Source organism: Hakea prostrata, chromosome 4 (genome assembly GCF_041222555.1).
Source record: "Hakea prostrata isolate BN-2017 chromosome 4, UWA_Hpros_2, whole genome shotgun sequence".
NCBI classification, from domain to species: Eukaryota; Viridiplantae; Streptophyta; class Magnoliopsida; order Proteales; family Proteaceae; genus Hakea; species Hakea prostrata.
Window position 1 is genome coordinate 24,177,385 of NC_142603.1, and position 24,952 is coordinate 24,202,336.

The 24,952-nt window shown below is 37.3% G+C and overlaps 1 protein-coding gene across 2 annotated transcripts; it reads right to left on the bottom strand.

Annotated features, from left to right (window-relative positions):
• Window positions 1–309: 309 nt before the first annotated feature.
• On the bottom strand, window positions 310–20,811 carry LOC149018572 (DNA-dependent metalloprotease WSS1-like). Of its 2 annotated transcripts, XM_089152766.1 has the most exons (6): window positions 20,700–20,811; window positions 15,748–16,116; window positions 4,022–4,199; window positions 3,742–3,937; window positions 2,645–3,130; window positions 310–1,836 (listed from the first exon to the last, which is right to left on the bottom strand). In XM_089152766.1, the coding sequence occupies exons 3-6, from the start codon at window positions 4,174–4,176 to the stop codon at window positions 1,645–1,647; spliced, it is 1,029 nt and encodes a 342-aa protein (XP_089008892.1). In that variant the 5' UTR covers window positions 4,177–4,199; window positions 15,748–16,116; window positions 20,700–20,811; the 3' UTR covers window positions 310–1,644. The 2 variants fall into 2 exon arrangements, with proteins under 2 accessions (XP_089008892.1, XP_089008891.1); XM_089152765.1 differs by lacking the exon at window positions 15,748–16,116.
• Between the last annotated feature and the right edge of the window lie 4,141 nt (window positions 20,812–24,952).

A 24,952-nucleotide genomic window follows, 5' to 3' on the forward strand; every position in this document is an offset into this window, starting at 1 on the left:
ATCATCATCATCATATTAAGAAAAAGAAAAAAAAATTCCATAATCATTTAGGTAGCAGACTGTTTGGTTTGGGGAACAGAAAAACATTCTAAGAACATGTAGCAAGCATGCTAATGGGATTGCTGACAAAGGTGTGATAGCTCCTTTTGTTAGGTTCGAGTTGCTCTCCTTCTCTTTGGTGTTAGAAGTAATTAAATATCTTTAGAAGTTATTGCCTTAGCCTGACGTGGTTGAGTATTTTTCTAACTAAGCTATTATAACAAATCCAACAAGGGAACTAGCTACCTCTGACAAGTGGTCTCTCGTGAAATTTAACTACCTTATGAAATATTAAATTCCCAAAAACTTATGGTGGCTAAACATATAGTTATCAAAAGAACTGATGTGTTTGGTTGTTTTGCTTTTGGTTAACATATCTGTAGCTGTCACCATCAGTTTCAAAAATAACCCCTCTTGCAAAGCTGCAAATCTTAAAAGTCCTAGCAAAGATATGTGACCTTCATAACAACTATGGTTCTCAAGTCACTTTTCATTATTTGGAAAGAAAAATTCCAATGGAAGCACTGCATAACCTGATACATCTTTTTGTGCAATAGTGATTAGACTTGCAGTGAAGTGATTAAACAAGAGAGTAAACATGAAGGCAAAGAATTCAGGTTATAGGACCTCTGTTGACTTTTAACCTTTAATACATGCCATTCAAAAAACAAACTATGATTAAAAGAAATGAAATTATCAGAAGATGGAGAAGGCAACAACAATATCAATTCTAAGTGAAGCCATTTTTACTTTCATTTGAATGATATCAACATAACCAATTACTAACTTTACAACAGCTTGGCCTCAGCCATGTCTGTAGCCAGTAGTTCTAGGTGCTTGCCCTTTTGAACCTGATTATTCTCCAGGGTTAATAAACTTGTCAAAACTCAGAGGAATAGAGTTGCTAGATGGCTTGTGGGACGAAAGGGAGGTAACCTGGTGCAATTCCACATTCACAGCATCACCATAAAGGAGGATTCTGGATAATCCAAAACCTTCGATACGTGCCATAGAAGCAGAGAAACAAAGAACACAAGGAAGCACAGTTCTCCAACAGGACCTGGGGGAAAACCCATTGGTAATCCTTTATCAGCAAATCCCACCCTCTTGCTCCAATGAAGACCAATCTAGAACAAGTACCTCGATCTCAAACAGAAGACTGGCTTTACGTTATAGTGTGAGATGAATTGAGTCACATCCACTAATATGGCATTGAAAAACAATCTGCTCTACCATATTGCCCGGAAAACAACTACTAATTTCCAAATGCAATCTGTTCTAGATTGGTTGGGCATGAAGCATGCAAGATGAATATGATCGAGTAAAGCCAAGTTCATTGTTGACATCGACAACCCTCATTTGACAGGACAAAGACAAGGCATATTTATCTAAAATGATGCAACCATATACAGCATATACCACACATTTTAAAAGAGTAAATGAAATGTATTAATGACAAATCATGAGCTGATAATAAGGTTTTTTTTCCCCATACTCTACACTATAGCTTCGACTTTGTTCTGCTTTAACACATTTGAATCACAAAAATAGCTGCAAGAGATTTTCTATACAGTTCTCTAGTACAGCAGTTGAGAATTGAAACTTTCAGGTTCCAAGATAGGGACTATTTGTGGATACTGGAGGGCCATATGAGTATCTCCACTCCCCGCATGCTAAGCATTTCTCTGACTTAATACTGTTCTCTAGGGTACAGAATTTGCAAGACCAGATTCTGGACATCTTTCCCGCATCCATTTTTTTTGGGGTGTCACAGGCTTCACAAGTTAGTGCAAGTGGCTACAATAGAACAAACATAGTATAAGGATTCTGAAGTATCAAATTCATTTACAGGAAAATCTACTAGGAACAAAAAACCAAACGTGCAGTTAATTCTCTGTAGTACTTATAAAGGTCAGAGAAAACTTGGGGAAGGAGTAGAAGAAAGAGAAACGTATCAAACTGAAACAGTAGGCAAGTGAATTTTATCAGCACAAGCAGCAAGTCTTTCGAAATCTGTTGACCAAGATATAAAAATACTTCCACTCTTAAGAACAGTATTTCTCAATTATGTTTATTTAGAACAAGCATGCCAAGCCAGTACATTTTCCCGATCAAATATTTCAGGAAAAAAAAAATCTTAAGACTAAAAACTTCCTAATAGTCCAAAGAATAATTACTCCATCTCCTCTTTTTCTTGCTCCACAGAGATCAGCTTTCCCATCCACAGGGAAAGCAGGTTTCATGGGTTAGGAGGCTGTCTTCAGCCCTCATTTAAGGAAACACAAACAAAAGCAGTGACTTCACATTCACTCATAATTACCCAACCAGAAAGTAAATCAGATAAATTTGAAAATTCAGAGAAGAAGTAAAGCCAGCATCTCCTTAACCTGTACAACAGAGGATCAAAGGTTAAGAAATTCAAACTGATTAGTTTTTTGTTTTGAGTTATATCCAACATTCACCCAGATGTTAGATGCAAAACAGAAGATGCATCACAGAATAGAATCGATAGTGCATGGTCCACAAAGAACAGTCCAACAAAATTTGTAATGATAAAGAAGAATTTACAGAGAGTGCAGTCTAAATAAGAAGATTAGAATATTACCTGATTAAGTAAAGTGCATGCAGTGCATTCCCAAAGTGATCCATCATATCCAGTCTCCGACTTTCCACGACCATCCATGGATCTAGAAGTTGTAGATTGCAAAGGAATTTCATGCACAGAATCTTCTTCAGATGTTTTAGAAGAAGAGCCTATGGGTGGTCCAATCTTTCTTGGCTCAACAGTGTGACTTTCTTCAACAAGAGTTTTGGACCCACACCACAAATCATCATGCAATCTCCTTTCTGCTGCCATTGCAGCTGCTTGTATTGGACTAAGTGCAGTCATTATCCCACTATCGCCACCCAAGCGCTTTGGTCCTGATGGTAATAAAGCTCCTCGGCGTGCTCTGTTTTCTGCTGCAGCAAGTGCAGCCTGGCGGAAAGATGGCAAAGGCGGTTGACGTGTAAAACCTCCTAGACGTCTTCCAGGAAGATCAAATCCTTGACCAGTGCCAGTTATTCCTTTGGCCATAAGATCGTCACATTCCTACAGAAGAGCAGAAGCTTAAAAAAAAAAGAAACTAGAAAAGCCAATATGTAATACAAAAACTAAAGTTACAAGAAAAGATGCACAAGAAAAATGACTTTTTTCATGGATGTCATTTGTAAATCAGAGGAGGAAAAGAACTCTGACTGAATAAATTCGATCTTTGTAAAAAGAACCATAGACAAAACACATAATTTCCTCTATGAAAAGCAACAGTCCTCTCCAAAATCAGGGGAAATGTTTATCTGAAAAACAGTAACCTTTCAGGTAATTATATCAGGCAACTCTGCAACCAGCTCTTTTTGTTCCACTGCTAGTATGTCCTTAATTTATTGGCTGAGTGGACAATATGTGAATAGTTTTAAAGGATGGTATCCTCAAATTAACTTGAAAGTAGAGATTCTTTTACCATCTTCTGTACAAAGTTGGAGGATTATTGAACTTAAAAAAAAAAGGCTTGTTCAGCCATTCAAGTTCCTAATGCCAATCAGGGTCAACAAGCAAACTTTACGGATAAAACATTAGCTTGATAAAGCACATTAATTTCTTATTTCCTAATGCCTCAAATAAGTATTCACAATAAACATTAGTGGGAGAAATAGGAGCACAACCATTCTGATTTCGTCCAATAGCTTGTAGAACTCAGCATTATGAGGGCCATGCTCATTATGGCAGAGTTCATGCAACATAGTATCAAGAATCTGATTGTAGGGGAAAAAAACCCATTCTCTGTCTGGCCTCCGCAATCTGAGCTTAACTTCCACCCCTCCTCCAATGTTCAATCCTAAAAGAGAAGGATTGGCAGGACTGCACGTTCAAATTTTCAATTAGAAAAATAATATATCTATATTATTTAATATTTATTATAGAAGAGGACAGAGAGATCAATACCAAAACTCTGAAAGGAGCTTGACTCTCCATTTTCGTTTGCGCATGATTGGTTGCACTTGTTTTGCTATATTCTCAAGAATCCTCCTTGCTTCATCATCCCCTACCTTTTGGAGAGGCTTGACTTCCCAAACCTTGTTAAGATCATTTAGATCCATGTGAAGCTGGCAGAAATCCTGACCTGAAATAGATCAGCATTTACTCATTTTCAGATAGTTAAATTCAGCTCAAGCATTAGATCTTGACTTGGACCAAGTAGGGCATCCATAAATCTGTGGCAAAATCTTTTTCAATATCAATATAATCAGCGGTTATTCAAGTTGCATTAGAGGATCTAATTCCATATAGGAATGAATCAATAAACATGAAACCATTTAACCAGAAGATTACAAGTTTTAGCTTTGATACGTCCATTAAAAAAGGCGTTTCATCCAAATGGCAAATCTAAAAAACCTAGAGGAAAGGGAAAGCATAAGACCCAAATCAAGTGGATTCATTCAATTTGAGAAAAAAATAATTCTATAGCTCCATGAAACAACTCGCATGATCTTGTAAGTTCAATTAATAACTAACAGCTTCATTATCACAAAACATCTTTATAGGTTGAGTAATTGGAAAGCCTAACTTTTGAAGCAATGATTTCAACTGTAACAGCTTAGCCAATTAGAGCCGTGGTTTCAATATTCAACCTTAGCACTAGATCAGCTACAGTTGTCTACTACTTGCTACACCACAAAACAAGACTACCACAAATAATGACCAATAATCTGTGGTAAACCCCCCTATCTCCAGTCTTTGTTTTTTTAAGGGGGGGGGGGGGGGGGGGAACCACTACAGATCAACATGTGATGTAAGTGATAGGTTCCTAACCTGGAGCCTCCTTGCGGTATCTTAAGATTAAGCATGATACTTTCCATTTCACTTTCCTTGGTGACTACATAAATTGGCTGATAAACACCCACAGGAGAGGAATGTCAAGTCTAATAATACATAAAGAAATGAGATTCCCAACTAATAGCCAATACTGGAGGCCATCATCAAAAGCTGCACCGTCAGCTATGCCAAAAACTTTTGGGGAACATAGAAATATCAAAAGGGTTACTAGCAAACATAACACCCTTAGACAAAGAGTTTTTTGCACAACACCCACTATTTTTCAAATGCGTCGAAATTGTAAAAAAAAAAAAAATGGTCCTCAAATGCCAGATGTTCAAATGGGGCCAAAAAAAATGGATGCTCAAATGTCAGAAAAGGTCTCAGAAGAGGAAAAAGAAGCATCTGGCTCACTACACGACTGGCTGGCAAGATAGAGGATTGATGTAAGACCCTAGAAACTAGGGGACCTACAAAGTGGGCTACTAGACTCTTAGAATTAAACACCTATTCTTGACAGATAGTAAAGAAAGGAATTTGCAGCACTTGAAATCTGATTAATCATGCATGTAAGACAGCTAAAGTAGAGAAATAAACACAATAAGTCTTACTGGTAAGCACAACTAAATAAGAATCAATAGGGAAACAAGGGGATGGGGATCTTGGCACCATAACACTAAATTGAATGCAAGGGTATTAAGAAACTTAAAGAAAAATAGACATGTCCTATCAATATCAGATTTCTAATAAGGAATTCAACAATTAACAATGTAAAGGGAGTCTTGGGAAGTTTTTGTTTTAAACAAAAACTACTGCCAAAGAATAAATGAGAAATATTTTGGGAGAGATAATGTTATCTGCTGATCCTAGCTGCAAAACAGGGGTTAGAAAGCATCCAGGAACAGAATTAAGAAAAAGAAAAAAATATTTGAAGTAGTGGTGAATCCTAGGAAATGAGAAAAAAATATTTTGAAGTAAACGCGTATCCTAGGAAAGAGAGTAGGTGATAAGAGAGAGGGAGAGAAAGAAAAGAAACAAAGAGAAGGGAAGGGAGACTAACAAAAGACAACTAGACTGCCGTATAAGGGAAAGAGGGAAGAAAAAAAACAAAGATTTTTTTTTCTACAAGAAAAACAGAACCGTGGGGTTTAGGGAAGAAGAAGAAGATTTCCAGGAAAGAAACTAGTTCTTTTTTGAGAAAAAAAAGAGTAGATCTTTGTAGAGGAGAGCAAGGGGAATTTTTCCAGTGGGAAACAAGGGTGAAAGGAGGAGAGTGAGATTACCTAGAGAGAGGGGAAAGTGCTGGTTCCACCGAGAGAGAGAGAGAGAGAAAGAAAGCAACGTGAGCTCTTCTTTTTCAAATTCTTTCATTCATTGCCAAAAACAAATTCCATACAAGGTTTAAATAAAAAAATTGATTCCTCACAACCATACATGTTTAATTCCCAAAATAACCCCAACTTAAGTTGTAAATATAACCTAAAATCAAAATAATTCAAAATTGGGCCAAAATAGACTCTGGGCCCAACCCATAAAGACTCAAACATGAAATTAAAATACTTCAATAGTAAACTACTACCCAACCCACTAAGATTAAGGAAAATACATGACAAACTGCCTATGAGCAGTGTTTCTCGTCGAACCATAGGATCCTAGCAATCCGATAACCTTTGAACTCATCATCCATCCACATAGATGCTGTGCGTGGGATGATCTCTACGTCGGCACCGCCAGTAAACTCGGAACTGCTCACTAATATCCTTATCAAGGATTTACTATTAGGACGGACTAGTGACATCTGATTAATGGGATAGCAAGCAGGAGCACTTCCTTTGCTTCTTTCTGGAGCTTACTAAAAGGGGCCTTACCTTGAAAGCTTGAAAGCTTGGTCCTGGTCCATTGAGTTGAATGAGTTAAAGCGCCTTTACCATTAGTCTCATTTGAAGCAATTCCCGAATAAGAGAGATTGGTTGTTCTGCTAGCCCTTTCAAGAGTTGGATTTGGTTACTTGTTGGACTAAACTGGGGGTAGTGCTTGTGCATGAAAGGAATGGACCTTCTATTTCTATTTAATTTAGAGCCAACACCCGGGTTAGCTTCCATGGAAGGAAACTTTTCATCGGGTAAGGAGTTAGAACAGGCCAAGGCCAAGCCTTAACCAAGCCCTATTAGAAGGAGGAAGCTTGTTAGCTATTAAGTTTTTCTTGCTCTTAATTGATGGCTTTATGAGGAGCCTCTACAGTTGTATGTACATCCAAGGGATCATCATCGTCATCATCAAAATCAGAATCAATGGAATAAGAAGGCCCCCTCATTACCTCAACAAGTGCAACCACTACTCTGTTTCTCAACCTTCCTCTTTCATACCTCCTGTTCTATATCTCTAACTACCCGTAATACCTCAATTGATACCACGTGGCACTGGACAACATTCTTCGAACTGTCGGTCAAGTGTACCTCAAACCTACTGCTGCCATCTCCCATAAACTTACGACTACAGAAGTTACACAAGGTCTTCTGCTTATTACCATCTACTAGTGTCCAATACTGCCTAAAAGGTCATCCCTATGTCTAGGAGTAGCAGCTTGTCTCTGCTCTCTGCCTCATCCTTACTCTATTCTTTGCCATCCCTTGCCTCTGGGGATGGGAACCACCCTCCCCTCACCTCTGTGACCTTGATCTCCTCCAACCCCTAGACTTGATCACCATTGCATACAATTGCATAAGTCACTAAACAACTTCAAAATAATTTCTTTCAAACAAAGAAACAATGATGCACCTAACTATTATTTTTTCCCTTGCACATGTATATTTTTAATATAAAATCATTTATTAAAATATTTTTGGCAATAAAATTGGCTGCCCATAGCAAATTTGCAATGAAACCATATAGGTAGAACTTAAAAAACATATTAAAAGCTATTTCATATTTTTCCATCATTTTCAAAACCTTTTCACTATGTTTTTCATAATTAGTTATAATTTTTATAATTATTTGACTAATTTTTTTAAAATAAAATAAATACTTATTGGGTGGAGAAATATTTTGACTCTATAAGATCATAAATCAACCCATGGAGTAGAAAATATATTTATTCCATCAATATACAAGGTACATATCATATGTATTTTTTTTTACATTTTATATGTAGGAAAATGCATTTTCAACACTAAAAAGTAAAAAAATAATCCATTTTGCAAAAATTTCAGCACTATAAGTTTGTAGATTGGCCAACGGTGTTAAACATATATTACTTTCATGCCCATCCAACAACTATCTAACATGTATCTTCAAAAAAGGCAGTTTAGGGAAGCATGGAATACATTAGAGATGAAAAACTCCCTCCCTTCTAGCTAAAATGAGGCTTGATCACCCAATGCATTTGTTCTAGGCAATATCCACACAAGAATGTGCGAGAAATGACGAAGAACCACCCAAAAATCACCCACAACCACTCAAATATCTTTGGGAAGCTTTAATTGAAGTTTCACTCAAAATTAGCGAAACTTCGATGAAATATAGCATTTATAAGGAATTTGTTGCAATTTATCATGATAAATTGAAAATGTTGCGAGATTTTGTCAACAGTCAAAATTTCGGCAAAACTTTGCAAACTCAAATTCTGATGGCCATTCATTTCGGTGACCACTAAAACTATCAAAATTTGGCAAAATTCTAGCAAAATTTTGCAAAATCTCAAACTATGGCTAGAGGTTACTCCATATGTATTTCCTTACATGCATACATCACCATATAAAATACATTCTTGATGTCCAACTAATAGAGAGGCCGACCATGATAAGCATAATGACTTAAATAAGACGAGAAACCGGTGAAAATCTCTCAAAATATTCTAGATTATACTAGTATAACCCTTTGCAATCAAGCAGGTTTCAAGTCATTTATAGAAACTATTTAGATTGAACTTAATTGTGTACAATGTTGTGACCACACTACATAGAGATAAGTATAGTTGGGAAAACAATGAATGCAAAATACAAGACCACTCAAGAAAGAACCCATACAAAAAGGGGAAGAAAAAAATACACAAATTTACATGGTTTGGCTTGTAGCCTACATCCAAAAGAAAAAAAGGGGTAAAGCTTATTATGTAGTTAACAATAATATAAACTCTCAAAAAGAACTCTCTCAAACCAAATCCTCATTACACCCAAATAATCTCAAAATAGTATAGAGAACTCTAACTTCAAAAGAGACTATCTCCCATGTAACTTTATGCACTTTACATATTCTTGTTACATTAGAACAAAGATATATATATATACTCTATTAATAGAATTCTTAGTACTCATGGATTAGGAAATATATACTAGGAGTAAAGGTAAAAAACTTCATTACCACATGGTTGGCTACTGCAATTACCTACCAAACTACACTCAAAGACTTGGACCAAGCTTACTCATTACCATATGTAAATGCATGATGACACCTCCATAAAACTATTACATGTCAATGCATGCTCAACTACCATTTCCACATGTAAATGCATGTTAAACCATCTTTACCACATGTGAATGTACACATTTTTCAATGAGACTGCATGCATGGTAAAAGTCACCTTTCACCTTTAATGTATGCATGGTAAGCCATTTTTGATGACTTGACCAAAAAAAGGAAAAAAAATATAAAAACTTTATCAAATGTGAATGCATCCACTGTAAGCCACATTCACATTCCGTAAGTTGACATATTTCTAACAAATTTCCACCTTAAATTTTGTCAAAGCAATTTCCACCTTGGCTGGAACTCCATTACTAAATTCTCACATCATCAAGGATCTTCTTTTTCCAGATCGTGGTATAAACTAAGTCTACATAAACCACACATTTGAGACACAAAAAAAAAAAAAATCATTGGTCAAACCAACACTCTAGTACCTTTAGGATTCCTATGTATCCATTTTACTGACTACCAACAACCTTTTCCAGGATTGGTTATGTACGACTTACAACACTAAGAGCAAATGAAATATCAAGGTGAGTACATACCATAGCATGCATGATGCTTCCAACTGCACTAGGATATAGAACACGAAGTATATGGTCCTCTTTAGTACATTGTACTGGCATAGTGATGAGTGAGCAGTTCCGAGTTTACCGGCAACGCCGACTTAGAGATCATCCCACAACAGCATCTATGTGGATGGATGATGAGTGAAGGTTATCGGATTGCTAGGATTCTATGGTTCAATGAGAAACACTGCTCATAAGCAGTTTGTCATGTTATTTTCCTTAGTCTTAGTGGGTTGGGTAGTAGTTTACTATTGAAATATTTTAATTTCATGTTTAAGTCTTTATGGGCTAGGCCTAAAGTCTATTTTGGCCCAATTTTGAATTATTTTGAGTTTGGGTTATATATATACAACTTAAGTTGGGGTTATTTTGGGAATTAAACATGTAGGGTTGTGAGGGATCAACTTTTTTTATTTAAACCTTGTATGGAATTCGTTTTTGGCAATCAAGGAATGAAAAAAAGAATTAGAAAAGAAGCTCACGCTTCTCTCTCTCTCTCTCTCTCTCTCTCTCCTAGCGATACTAGTTCTTCCCCCTCTCTCCAAGTAAGCTCTCTCTCCTCCTTTCACCCTTATTTCCCACTAGAAAATTCCCCTTGCTCTCTTCTATAAAGATCTACTCCTTTTTTTTCTCGAAAAAGATCTAGTTTCTTTCCTGGAAAACTTCTTCTTCTTCCCCAAACCCCACGGTTGTTATAATTTTCTTGCAAAAAAAAAAATCTTTGTTTTTTTCTTCCCTCTTTCCCTTATACTGCAGTCTAGTTTTCTTTTGTTAGTCTCTCTTCCCTTCTCTTTGTTTCTTTTCTTTCCCTCCCTCTATCTTATCACCGATACTCTCTTTCTCAGATACACCATTACATCAAAATATTTTTTTTCTCCTTTCCTAGGATTCACCACTACTTCAAAATATTTCTCATTTATTCTTTGGTGGTAGTTTTGTTTAAAACAAAAACTTCCCAAGACTCCCTTTACATTGTTAATTGTTGAATTCCTTGTTAGAAATCTGATATTGATTAGGACAACTCTATTTTTCTTTAAGTTTCTTAATACCCTTGCATTCAATTTAGTGTTATGGTGCCAAGATCCCCATCCCCTTGTTTCTCTATTGATTCTTATTTAGTTGTGCTTACTAGTAAGACTTATTGTGTTTATTTCTCTACTTTAGATGTCTTACATGCATGATTAATCAGATTTTAAGTGCTGCAAATTCTTTTCTTTACTATCTGTCAAGAATAGGTGTTTAATTCTAAGAGTCTAGTAGCCCACTTTGTAGGTTCCCTAGTTTCTAAGGTTTCTCCTACATCACATAGTCGCTTAAAGTTTGACGTGTTGCTAATGCAGTTCTAGTGATGTAGGACAGCCCTATGAACTAGCTTATTCTACAAGTGGGCAGGTCACTAGCTAAGTACGACACTACGAGTCTAGGAGGGGTGTGTGGGATGGAATTACACAGCACACACACTTCACTAGAAAGGTATCTTTGACAAAATACTAACCATCAATCAATAATATAAATAAAGTGCAAACAATATAAAAGGAAATACAATTCAGGTGTCAAGCATGAAGGAACCACTCAAATAGGTAAGGGGATTGGGGGCATTATATTCTAGATAACAATTCACAGGCTCACAGCAACAACTCATAAGGACTAATCTTCCATTCAATTAGAGAACAAAATTTACATCCAATGCCAAAGATCTATCCCAAATTTAACCCAAAAACTAATAGGGCACCACTTAGGATTAGCAAAAATATAAATAAGGCAGCATAGTCAGCAGTCCCAATAAAAATAAATAAATAAATAACTAATAGAAAATTTCCAGAATTATGAAGTGGCACAAATTTGGAAAACTCTGATAGGGTGAAGATGTAAGAATGGAGAGACTGAGAACCAGAAAGCAAGAGAAGTTGCAGCAGTGTACCCTTGAGCAGAAAAGAGAAGAAATAGAAAAGAAATATTAGAAGCAAAGGCAGCAGGATTACCGTAGGGTGTGGGGAAGGGATCCTGCAAGAGAAAGCAGCATGAGATGCGGGGGGGGGGGGGGGGGGTTCAAATCATCAAAAGTGGCTCACTATATATATGCATGGTGAAAAGTGGTTTTTGTAAATCATCAAAACTGACTTACCATGCAAGCATTCACATTGACAGATATGGGCATTCATGTGACAAAGATGGCTTAGCATGCATTCACATAGGATAAAGGTTGTTTAGCATAACTTCACATGTGGAGTCTTTAAGAGGCAAGTTACCATGCATTTACATGTGGTAAATGTGCAAGCTTGGTAAAAGCCTTATGGTAGCTTGGTAGGTAACCTACCAAAAACACCCATGTGATAAATGAGATTGTCTACCTTACCACTAACTAATGTAACTAGGAGACCCCCCCCCCACCCAAGGTAAAGAAGGTCCAAAATCAGCCCCTTCCTAAGGCCCTAAAGGGTGGCCAAACCTAATGAAGGGCAATTTGGTCATTTTACCACCCCTTAATGAGAACCAGGATCTACGGTTTAATTGTTTGATTGCCCTAGAACCAATGTCACTCCAGGTGCCTCTTCCCTAAGAATCAGCAGTCTTCTAGGGGTGTAAGTGCCTCTATATAGGGTTTTTGTAACAACAAATAGGAGCTAGGGTTAGGTCAGTAAGGTTTTGTCCAAGCTGATTTAGGACTACTCATTTAGATCTGCTAATTTAGATTGAGTAATTAGTTAAAAAAAATTTTGAATTCTGCGCTCTCGCCGTCTCGCGTTACCATTAAGAGGTTAAATTCTAAAGTGGTATATCTCCCTGAGATCGACCCGTTAGCTACACGATACCATGCGCTTGCGGTTACTTTTATTTTGCAAACAAGTTTTTAGGTCTAGGTTCAAGCTTTACACCTTGTTGTAATTGCAGTTTCAGATTTGAATTTTATAGTTTAGAATTTAAATCTAGGTTTATTAGGAATTCGGGTTTCTAAGGTTCGTTCAAACTTTGGTTAAGGTCAAGAATCTCTTAGAGTTAGTTGAATCTAATACTAGAAGAGTTTGAGGTTTGGATGAAGGATTGAAGAGAATTAGGAATTTGAAAATTCTAAGGTTAGGGTTACTAATGGAGATGTAGTCTGCAGAATTTCTAGAGTTTTAGGAGAAGGGAAGGAGTGGGCTAATCCTAGAAAGGGTGAAGGAATTGGGGTTACGTTTCAGGATATATATAAGTGATCCAGGGTCTGGAATAATTCTGGTTTTTTGGTTTTCTGGAAATCCTAAGCTGCCATAGGTTAGAGAAGAAGAAAGAAGAAAAAAGGAGGGAGGGGGACAAGAGGGTTGTAACTAAGGTTCATGGCTAAGGGTAGGGGCTTAACTAATATTGAAGGGGGAAGGATCCTATAGCTGCAGCAGGGTTGGGAAGGAGTTATGGGATGTCTGCGATTAGGGGGGGGGGGGGATGCTGGAATTGCAGAAAACCAGGGTTTAGGGGGAGGGGAAGGCTGCAGGAGGGAGGCAAGAAGGCGGAATGGGGCTGGGAATGGCTTAGGGCTGCTGCACTTGAAGAACTGCAGAAACAATCACTCCTGAAGTTGCCACAGGCCTCCCTTAGGAAACCCATGACTTCTCTTGCCTCCAACACTCGAGACAAGCTTATTATTCACTTCAACTTGCTGATTACAGAGTATAAAGGCCTATTTCTAGCCACAAAAAAGAAAACACAACAGGACTCAACTTAAGAAACCAACTTAGATTCTAACCTGCAATTCAATTCTAATTTAAACTCCTAAGACTTTAACTCACGCAAGGAACCTGCATAACTTATTCTAGAGATTTCCACTTTGAAATGCTAAGAGTCGATGTTGGTTCCTCGCAAGGACTCTACCATAATAGACTCCTTCACTAACTAGTATCTAAGGTCCCACAAACTGACGGACCCAATGACACCCTAACTTGAACTCTATAAAATTTTGCAAAAATAACTGAAATACCCTTGGTGTAATTAGGGTTTTAAAGTTTGGGGAAGGAATCCTAGGCCATGTGGTGCCCTTGAAAATGGTTTAAATCACCCCTTGAGTCTTGTTTTGGTCTTATTAGGTTTACCTTAATTTTAGGAGTCCAAATATACTTTTTGGTTTGAGTTTTGAGTCCTTGGTTATTAAATTATGATAGAGTCCTTGTCCCATTAGGAGTCCTAGTTGGAATCCTATTTTCAAGTTGGACTCTTCTTAAAGTAGACCTTTATAATTTTGCAAGTCTTTATTTGTTTAGGCATTCTTAATTAGAGTTCCTCTTCTAGTTATTTGAGTTGAGTCTTAGTGTGGCAAGGAATTCCAATCCAAATAGGGTTCCTTGTTGAGTCCTAATCCAAGTAGTCTTCTTTTATTTGTTCAGTCCTAGCATGATTTCCTTCAATTCTAAGCTATAAATAGAGCCACCCCGGTGTAAACAGATCAAATTATGATTAATGAATAAAAAACACATTGAAGGAAGTGGAATTGGAGTTGTGGGTTCCAAGGAGGAAGCCCTATGGCTGTTGTCTTTGATATTTCAGCACTTTCCAGATTGATCTCTCTCTTTCAAAGCCTGCGGCAGCCATTGAAGACCTCCTGTTCCTGCAATTGTCTACAACAGCCCCTCCCTCATCAAGTCCGTCCATTCCCAAACCCCTAACCCACCCTAATCCCTTCTCCATTCCCTTGTGCAAACACCCCTCCCCTTCCTCTTCCCTGCAACAGCAGCAGCCCCTATTCCCAACCCTAAAACCTAGTTCTCCAACCCCGCACACCCTATTCACCTTCCCGTTTGGGTCACACCACTCCTCTCCTCACAATTATCCTTTGAACTTCATCAGAGCCCCTACCCTTCACTAAATTCCTAAAAACCCACACTTCATCTTCAACCTTCAAACCCTAGAAACCCTAAAAAACTCACACCCCTACAACTCTTCAACCAATCACCCAAATTCAATCCCCTTTGGATTCAGCACCCTAATATCCCTACGTACATGCGACCCCTGACACTAACCATAACCCTACCCTAGAAACCCTGGAAATTATAAAACCTTAAACAGCATAAATCCAAGCTTGAGGAATCTTGTACTTGCAAGTGCACGAGGTTGCCCAAGTAATATAATGATAAGTGGGATATTGATCCCACGAGGATCGAATGAGCTAATTACATACTAACTTCCCAAACACTTGTGAATATCTAGCCGATCAAATTGGTTTAAATTAATTAAATCAAACTACTGATTATGCTGACAAAACATGAAACAAATACTGGAATCAACTAAAGCAATTAACTAAAAACACCAAAGCCTTGACTTCACCAATCATATCTTGAATTATGGATCCCCCCTTCACACAATCAATTTACTCCCTACCTTTGTCAATGGGATTTCAAAAATTAGATTACCTCATTTGTTACGCATAGGGGTCCCTAACACATCAAATCCCTTTTACCTTTGACTACCCATAGAAGATCAATCTAATATGTTGCATGAAATCGATTAATGGAATTCAATAACAATGTCGAATAAACCACCTAACCTATTATGAACTAGATGTAATTTACCATTCTTCAACCCTAAGACTAGCATGAAATTGCCACTGTTACATGTAAGACAGCATGCCACAAATTCATGAACGGTGATCAAGCATTTAGACATTAAGAACAAAATTGAAGAATACAAAGAGTAGATGATTGGAGTGTATGAAGAAGAAAATAAATAACTCACTTCATGAATGGATCCGTCTACACTCGAGCAAAAGAAAATTTAAAACAGAGTGAAAGAAGAAGAAGAAATCAAGGAAAACATCAATCTAGACTAAGTGGTTGAGGGGGAAAAAACTCCAACCTGGGGTGTCTCCTTGCTCTCCCAAATTCCACCGTCCAAAGTCCACTTCTCCTCTCAAAAGTTGTCCTCTGGTACTCCCTCTAAAATTCGTCCAAGTATCTCCCTTCAGCCAAATTTTTTTCCTCTTTTATAGATTACCTAGGATTTCCTAGATTAATTAGGAAAGATTTCCTTGAGCTAGTCAGATACATCTAGAAACACTCTATAATCTAAATAATTAAGGAAAGACTTGGCTAGATGGCGTCCCCTTATTTGCTTCCTTCTTTGATAAGACTCAAAGTCCAAGATAGAAAAGTAGAAAAGAGGGGAACTGTTTAGATTCCTTGGCTCCTAAGAACTTCCTCCATAATTGAATTTCTTTGGATTGCCCTGAAATACCAGCAAAATTTGTTTGGCATGATTCCTCCAATGATTTCTATAATTAACCTATGAAGGAGCACAAATAATTAGTCCAAATCAGAATTGGCTAGTTTTTTCCTTCCTCACTTGCCCACTGAAGAAAGACACAACTCATTTCTTTATTTATATACGAAATTTATTTTCCGTAAAAGTATAAAAAGTACACCACAGATTAGCAAGATCGAAGTGAGAAAGATGTGAAAATATAGAATTACCATAATTATTGAAGTTAAGAGGAAAAGTATCTAGTATTCTTTAACATGCAAAAATTGGCAACAAAATAAATATAAAACAATGAGACATGCATGACATTATAGCCAATAATTGTCCAAAATAATATTTATAAAATGAGCCTATCAAATTACTCCCAACTTAAGAGTTTGTTAGTCCTCAAGCAAACATCAAAATCAAACAAACCATTAAGTAGATGCAATACAAAAATGGATATGATAACATTAAAGCATAACCTTTTATTCTCATCAGAAGGTCCTAAAAAACACAATGAGAATAAAATGGGGATAATAGAATTAGAAATTTTGTCAATTGACTAACAAATAACAAACTTCATGGTAACCAGAGAACCTGAAGGACAAAAGACAAGGTACAGATTTAGTAGGTGAAACTGTACCATGAGCAGCCATGTTGGTAGTGGAGTCATCAGCAAATATAATAGTAAAAGATTTTGAAATATACAAGAGAAAATAATGTGAACTTAACAGTCATTTGAGTAGATACGACAAAATCAATGATCCAAGAGTTGAAGTGCTAGATATAAGAAAACCAAATGTACCTATGTAGGACAAAGTGGTAGTGGATGAGAAGGTATCATTTGATAACTGAAGCTTTAAAATGGGTTTTTAAGTAGCCATAAGGCACTGACCTTGATAAAGAGCCTCCAAATGAAGATGAAATACTAGTGTTCCCAGATGACACCTTTAAAATACTACCATCTAGTAGAATAAGCTAGTTGAAGGTCACTCCAATAATCTATGTTTACCCCAGCATGTCTTGATATTGTGATTGACATTACCACAGCAAAGTATCCTATTTTACAGGATCCATCACTCTGTTGGCCATTAATACGTGGCCCCACAACCCCCTAGGAGAGACGTACCCTCCTGGACAGTTTAGATCCTCAACCACAGCCAGGAACAATGGCATGTTTTTTCTAGAAGAAAGAGAGGTATCTGTTCCAGAAGGGTAGGCAATAAAATGAAGATGTGCAAGAGACTCATTCAGTGATACCACTTTTTCCCCCGCAAGTAATTGATGCTTGATCAACTGATAATCAGGACTTCATCCTGCAATGAACTTTATGACATGAAATTCTTCTCACTGTAGTTTTGGCTGCAGCAGATTATCAGTAAGGGGCTAAAGAATGCTGAGTTCTACTATCAAACCTAGAAAGTACTAAAATTAATGAAGATCCAAGGATCCACTCCCACAAGAAAAAGTGGCCCAAATAAGGCCCAGAAGACTGGTTTTCTGCCCATCAGCTTAGATGGCTTATATTCAGTTGTTCCTTCCAAATTGTAACAAAGAGAGAGCACCAGAATAATTTTCTTTCATGTTTATTTGTAATAAAACAGGCCCATGAACTAGGGTGCAGTAAGTTGTTTTAGGACAAGAGTGTTAAGTAGATAAGCCACACCTTTAGATGTTTGAATTAGTTTCTAATTTTGTTTTGGATTAGGTGAGCAATTATGTGCTGTGTAGGACTTCAAGTCCTTTTTGCAATGATAGGCCTAGAGCCTATTTAAACCCCCAAAGAAGGATGAATCAGATTCATCAATTATTTGAGTAAACACTGTTTTGCATTGCTGGTGCCTTAACTTCCTACATGAAGACCTCTAAGGGAGATAAAGAATAGCTGCCCATGGTTGTCAAGGCAACAAGACTAGGCTAGGCAATAGAGGGCAATGAAAACCTAAGCGACAAGGCGCCGCCTAGGCGATAAGGCGACATCAGATCGCCTTGACCCAAGAATGGGCCTAGGTGCCTTTGCGGATGCTTTGACAACCACATAGTTGCCTAGGGTCCAAATTCTAGAAGGAAGACTATAAGTTGTGTCCGCTCTGCTGTTGTTCCTTTTATTGACTATAGAATCAGTCTTCAACCGTCATCGACCACTCTCCATCGCCAGATACAGAAAATCCTGATCCACTTCCCTTTTCTCTTTTCCTCCATTAATTTCTCTTCGGAGAGCTTAAAATCCACCATTGGATCCATTACTTACATCCATCAAGTCTGAGAAGTCAAGGATACAATTGAAGCCTCCAAAGCTCACTCCCACAACCTACAAACCCCCATCCAGTACTCCCCGTGGCTGCCATTAATCTCCAGTCAACCTCCATTAACAGACTCCCACTAAAGCCAAAACCTGCAACTCATTTTATCTCAACAAGCCATTACATGTTCATCTCCTTCCATCAAAGGCTGCATAACATCATCCCTTCCATTCCCTAAAGTATCAGTCTCATCTAAAACCCATTTGACCTAGCATCACTAAAAACCATTTCAGGAAGGACCTAAATCTCACCAAAATTACAGTCATCCTAGATTCTAATCCTCAATTGATATTTTAAAGCACCAATCTCATTGGATCACCATAGCCTTCAGAAAACTTCAAACAAGAAGGTTTGACTTTTGGGATTGCTTGTCTTGTTTCATTCCTAATTCAAGGAACGATCACCCTATCTCAGTTTAAAAAGTTTCCTAAATTAATCATAAAAACAAGATATATTTATATCCTAAAAAAATGTTTTATTTAAGTCCTCCAACATTTATTTTGAAGTTGCATAGAACATGTCGTTTGTAGCAAGTGCATAGTATGTACAGATCCACAACCAGATCGAGCGTATTATTCTCATGCATATGTTCTTCATAGGAGGCTCCTTTTGAAACAACCAAAGGAGGCTCTGATTGAAGATACTTGAGTTTCTTCTTGGCATTAATATTAATTTTTACTGCCTGAGCCTATACCTGATAGTTAGCACCTGCAGGCTGCAGTGAGACATTGAGTTTGATGTGATCTGAATGCTAACAGAGCCCATAGAGGGAATGGGATCAGCTTAATGCAACCAGTGGAAACTGACTACAGTACAAACCTGATGTACCGAAGAGAAAATAATCCAAGAGAATGGCACCTTTTATCTGAAGGCACACCGCCAATCAACATGAATTCTGCCTAGTTGTTACCCCACAGTTGCGTGAATAACCAACAGCAGCAGATGAAGATAACTCTACTGCCTCAAATAGCGAGCAACAAGATCATAAAATGTACAAAATAGTACCTCAAAAACTCAAGATAATTGCTACCAGCCTGACAAAAATAACTATTAAATAATAAATATAACCAGTCAAAACAGACAGCTACCAGCAAGATTTTGGAGGGAATTACTTCTGAAAAATTACTCCAGAGCAACATATCACATAGAATGATACAATGTACCAACTAAACAAGATCAGCAATGCTGATCACCTGCAACAGTGAGTCGAAATATCTTCCAGAAGCATTAATTAACCCCTGAAAACCTAAGGATGATTGGCTAAATAGCTACCAAGTCAACTGCAAGCTTAAGTTGAAATCGACTGTATTCAATCAACTAATCATTCCATGCGGATCAATAATAGATGATAGTTTAAGTTGTAACCAACTCTATTCAATTGACTAATCATTCCATGAGGAGTCAATACTGGATGCTAGAAAAAGCCTAGTTCATCATTATTTAGTTAAATCGTAATAGCAGCACAATTTGCTACAAAGTTCACGCTGAACCCTTACAGACTTTCAAACCAGAATCAGCGAGTAGTACTTAATCAAGGATCTCTGACAACATGTACGGTGAACAGCCATGACAACCATAGGAGAGGTTTATTGTTAATAATATTTCAAATCAGAGTTACAAATGATGAAGGATTCATAAAACAGAATGGAAAACTACCCAAGGCAATACAAAACCAAATCTAACTCAACTTCTGTCTTCTATCGTGACAATAACAAAAGGGTTTATGGGTACCGGGCTGATACTTTTCTTTTTCTTTTTTCTTTTTTTTTTGGTTGAAATACCTGGCAGATACTCGTAAGATGAATTTAGCATTCTCCAACAATTGTGTATCAATTGTCTATCAGCAATATAAAACAAGGAAATGACCCAAATGTTTCATCCAACCATCACTTGAAACTTGCATTCAGAAGATAATAAGAAATCAGAAACCCTTTAGTTAGAGAATACCAGAAACAAAGTAATAAAAGTCCATCTGAGAAAAATAGAAAACCAATCGAAAATTTTAGGATAATTTATGTATATTAGAAAACCAGACTCCTGAACTAGTAGAAATTCTGCAATTGAACGGAAAAGAAACCACTCATAAATCAGCAACAGCAACAGAATGGCTCGAAAACTTTAGGATAATTTATGTATATTTTAGAAAACCAGACTCCTGAACTTTTTAGAAATTCTGCAACTGAACAGAAAAGAAACCACTCATAAATCCGCGACAGGGTGGCCATCTGGCAATCAGGCAGAGATAGATAGAGAGAAAGAGAGTACCTCGTAGCTGGAAGTATGACAAAGGACGGGAACGAAAGTACTGCAGACTGTTCTGCCGCGATTTATCTTCTTTTTCAAATTAATCGGTTGGATTTTCTTTCTTCACTTCCAAGAAAAAGAAAAAGGCAATGGCAATAGTTTTTTTTTTTTTTTTTTTTTTTTTTTTAAAGAAAATTTTATTATCAAGAGGATGAGCCAAGAGAGGTGAACATAAATCTACCAACCAAGGAGTAGATGCAGGCCAAATAGTCATGTCCTCAATTGACTCGGCCTTTCTGGGCTAGGAAGTCCAACATAGTTGACATTCCTAGGAATAAAATAAAAAATACATTGTGAATAGGATGCTTGAAGATGCATAATATCCGCAATAACGAGCTTGATCATCATGGGTTTGGGGCGGTCTAGGTGAAGAAGTAGGTCCAACTCCACAAGAACGTTTTGTAAATCTTCTCCCAATCCAAGAAGCATGCATACAGCAAGAGCCTCCCCTACCAATGCAAAAAGTCCCATTGTCTTCTCGGAGGCTACAGTGATAATTCATCCCGCATAGGCTCTAATAATTAAGCCCAAGCCCACTGTGGACTTCCCTTTGGTAAAAGTGGCATCTGTGTTGATTTTATGCCATCTTGGAGGTAGTTCTTTCCAAACAATCTCTTTTGTGGGCCTTATTGAAGCTGTTGGGTCATTTGCAACTTTTCTTCGTAGTGCTTGATCTTCAATTTCCATAACCAAAAGATGAAATGGGCCTATTTGCTGTCCAAAATTCTTCATGGGTTTCTTTAGCTCTTATGGCTACTTCTATTGGTGTCCATAACTTGCCTTTAAGAGCCCATCCATTTCTTGTCATCTAGAGAAACCAGCAAATGAAAGTGCATGAGCAGATGAGCTAACAAACTTTCAATGGACATAATTAACCCCAAGTTAAAAATCCTCAAGTTAAAAATTTTCTTACCCCTAACAAGTTGGTTTAATCTCATGCATGTTTAACTGGATTTTTATCACCTCTTATTCTGACATCCTCTAGTTTGCTCTATCCATCATTGGACTGATGACACGTGTATTATTCCAATCCTAAGGTAGAAATGCAATACCAAACTACCCAACTTTTGATCAAGGTTCATTCTCCTTTTGTCTTCCGACTCCCAACCTTGACCCTATTGTCTTGCTCCTTTCTTCATCTTCAACTCTGATACCCCGACTATCATTATCTTCTCTCTCCTCTCTCCTCTTCACCGCCTCTTACTCCATCTTTCTTCCTTGCGTCTTCTTCCTCATAATCCTTTCTCACCTTTACTATTTCTCTACAATTTATTCGTTTAAAGTCTTATTGGTTTTGCTTTTGGCGAAAGCCCCATTTTCATGTTCAACAAAATTTTCAGAGCCAAGAGTTTCTTGCATAGAAAAATGGCTGCTAGCATCTCCACGTGTGAAATACAGCCCAAACCTAGCCAGGACACCCTATCTATTTTGGGTGAAGAAAGGTTAGTTTAATGTTACATCTTGAAGTTGGACCTTGATTTCAGTGTTCTATCTCCTTCTTCTCTCTTTTCTTCTTCTTATTGTTCTATCTTGATGCTTTGATTGTGGAGAAGGTGTTAAACTACTGGAACTACCTATTCTCTAATCTCCTTATGTCTTAGAGTGAACCCCCAATCACTTTATGCATTCCTTGAAACCACATGGTGAATCTCCTCAATTCTTCACTGATTTTGATTGAATTTTGGACAGCATGATCATTCTACTATAGCTTCTTTTCTAATTAATGTTTAACATGTTTGGTCTTAGCCTTTACTATTGTTCCAGTATTTCATCTCCTTGAATCAATTCCCCTTTCTTCCTAGCCATTATAGCCTTCTATGTTGACCATTGATATAAGCATTCTAGTAAGTTTCTATTTTTGATTCCTCTCATTCTAGGATTAGTATTCTTTTGATTTTCTATTTAGTTATTCTTGCCTCTGATATGTTCTTGATATTCCATTAGAGTGAAGCCTTAATCTCTCTAATTCTTCCCTTGAATCCATGATGAGTTTTCTATGAGAACCATGTTGTTTCCAATTTATAAAGTACTGATTTTTGGACCATGGATGATGTCAAATTCATGCTATATAGTCTTAGTATGTTTGTGTGAAGTTCCCTTTCGAATTTCGGATCAATCGGACTTCAAACGAAGAAGTTATGACCAAAACAAGGCAACGACCTCTGTCTCCATTGGTCGATCGATTGGTCGATCGGGGCAGTAGACCAATCCAATCGACCAATGAGATCTGTTTTCCAGATTTAGGTCTTTCTTGCTCTATTTAAGTCCAATCTCGGGATTAGTTCGTCTCCTCTGCCTCCTAAGCCTCTGGAACGAGTTAGAACTCCATTCTAATCAATTTCCTTGCATCCTTGGTTGATCCCTCGCAAGAACTCAAGTAATCTTCTTCCTCTTGCATCAAAGGTATGTCTAAACTCTCTTCTTCTTCTCCATCTCTGTTTTTCTTTCCTTTTTGGGCTGAGACAGTAGAGAAGATGCTGCATTCTCTGTTGCAAACATCTCTCTACTCATCCCTCATGATCTTCCTAAGGATTAATGGCTAATGCAATGATCTTAATCATGATCAATGCAAGCTTTTGAAGGAATCATGATCTAAATCATGATCTTGTCTTTGTTCATCTTTTGATTCAAATTCTGATCTTCTTAGATCTACTATATTGATCATGTTAGTAGTCAATCGCTGTGTTTTCTTTACATGATCCATGATCTATCAATCTCTAGTTGTTTCTCTTCTACCATACCATGCTTTCTTCAAGAATCATGACTGATACATCTATGGTAGGTTTTGTTTCCTTATTTAGATTTATGTTCTTAGATCTATTTTCTTGAAGATTTAAGTATGCCTTCCATGATATCTTTATCAAAATCAATGATTCATTCTCCTATTGTTCTTGTCTATGATTTGTATCTTGAATTCTTCAAGAACCATGATTAATCTAATTATGGTAACTTTTTGTTTCCTAATTTGTAACTTGAAAACTTGATTCGATTAGTGTTTTGAGGTCCTCTATATGTTAGGATACTACCAATGTAGTTTACCCATTGTTTGGTACCCTTTTGAACCACCAAATTCGGTTCTTTATTCTTAAAACTCTGATTTTGTAGGCCAGTGTCTCTGTTAGTCGACTGATTGGTCGACTGAGACAGTAGACCAATCCAATCGACCAATGAGTACAGCAACTCCAGATTTGGTCTGTTTTGGATGTTTTGATATCTTTCCTTCTAGGTTTCTTTCCTAATATGATATATATATATATATATACTTGTTTAGGACCTTCTTGCCAAGTTTGGGAAGATTCTCCTTGATCCTTGGAGATTCTCTTCAAGTTATATAAGGTAAGGATGGTTACTTCTATAATAGCATAGATTGTGTGATTTTAGTTTCTATATTAAAATCTTTTGGATTTGTTACCATAATTACATTCTTTTATGAATATATTACTGTTGCACTTACTTTAATTACAGTAGCTTTATTTACTTGCTTTCTTTAGTTTATGAATGTCTTTATTTGTTAACTGTATATGAGATGGATCTTATTATGGTATATTTTCTATATACTGTAAATGTACATGATATGATTGATTTGTGATTGTGATTGATTAAGTATGGTTCGGGAAGGAGAGGTGTCCTTTTGACACTTCTGTCCTTGGACATCGAAGGGAATAGTATGGGATGTTCTCCGAAGATGCCCATAGACACCTTCTTGAACTATTGATTTTCATACCTAGGGCTGTCTAGTAGTGTTTGGCTAGGAATACACCGTTATGTCAGACCCTAATCGGAGGGGTATTGAGACCGAACGTGTAAAACCCAGCCCTAACCTTGACCCGGAAACCTTGTTATTTGTAGGTCCAGTGACCCGAAGTAAAGTAAGAAGTCAGCTTTGGGCCATCCCAGTGGAGGACTTGGTGTCTGGCTTTGAATCCATGAGAGTTGATGATGAAGTTCTATTTATGGAAACTGAATCTTGATGAAGATCGGATTAGTTGATGGACTTGGAGTGCTCTCTATCATGGTTTGAAGGCATTTCTACCTATTAGGTAAGTCACTTGTTATGTGTGCAAAACCCCTTTAGGATTGGATTTGATCTGGGTCTTCAATTCCCTGTTTTGGAATTGCTGTCTGCATTGGTCGACTGATTGGTCGACTGGACCAGTTGACCAATCCACTCGACCAATGAGTGCTGTCTTTGGCAATTAGGTTTTGCTTGCTCT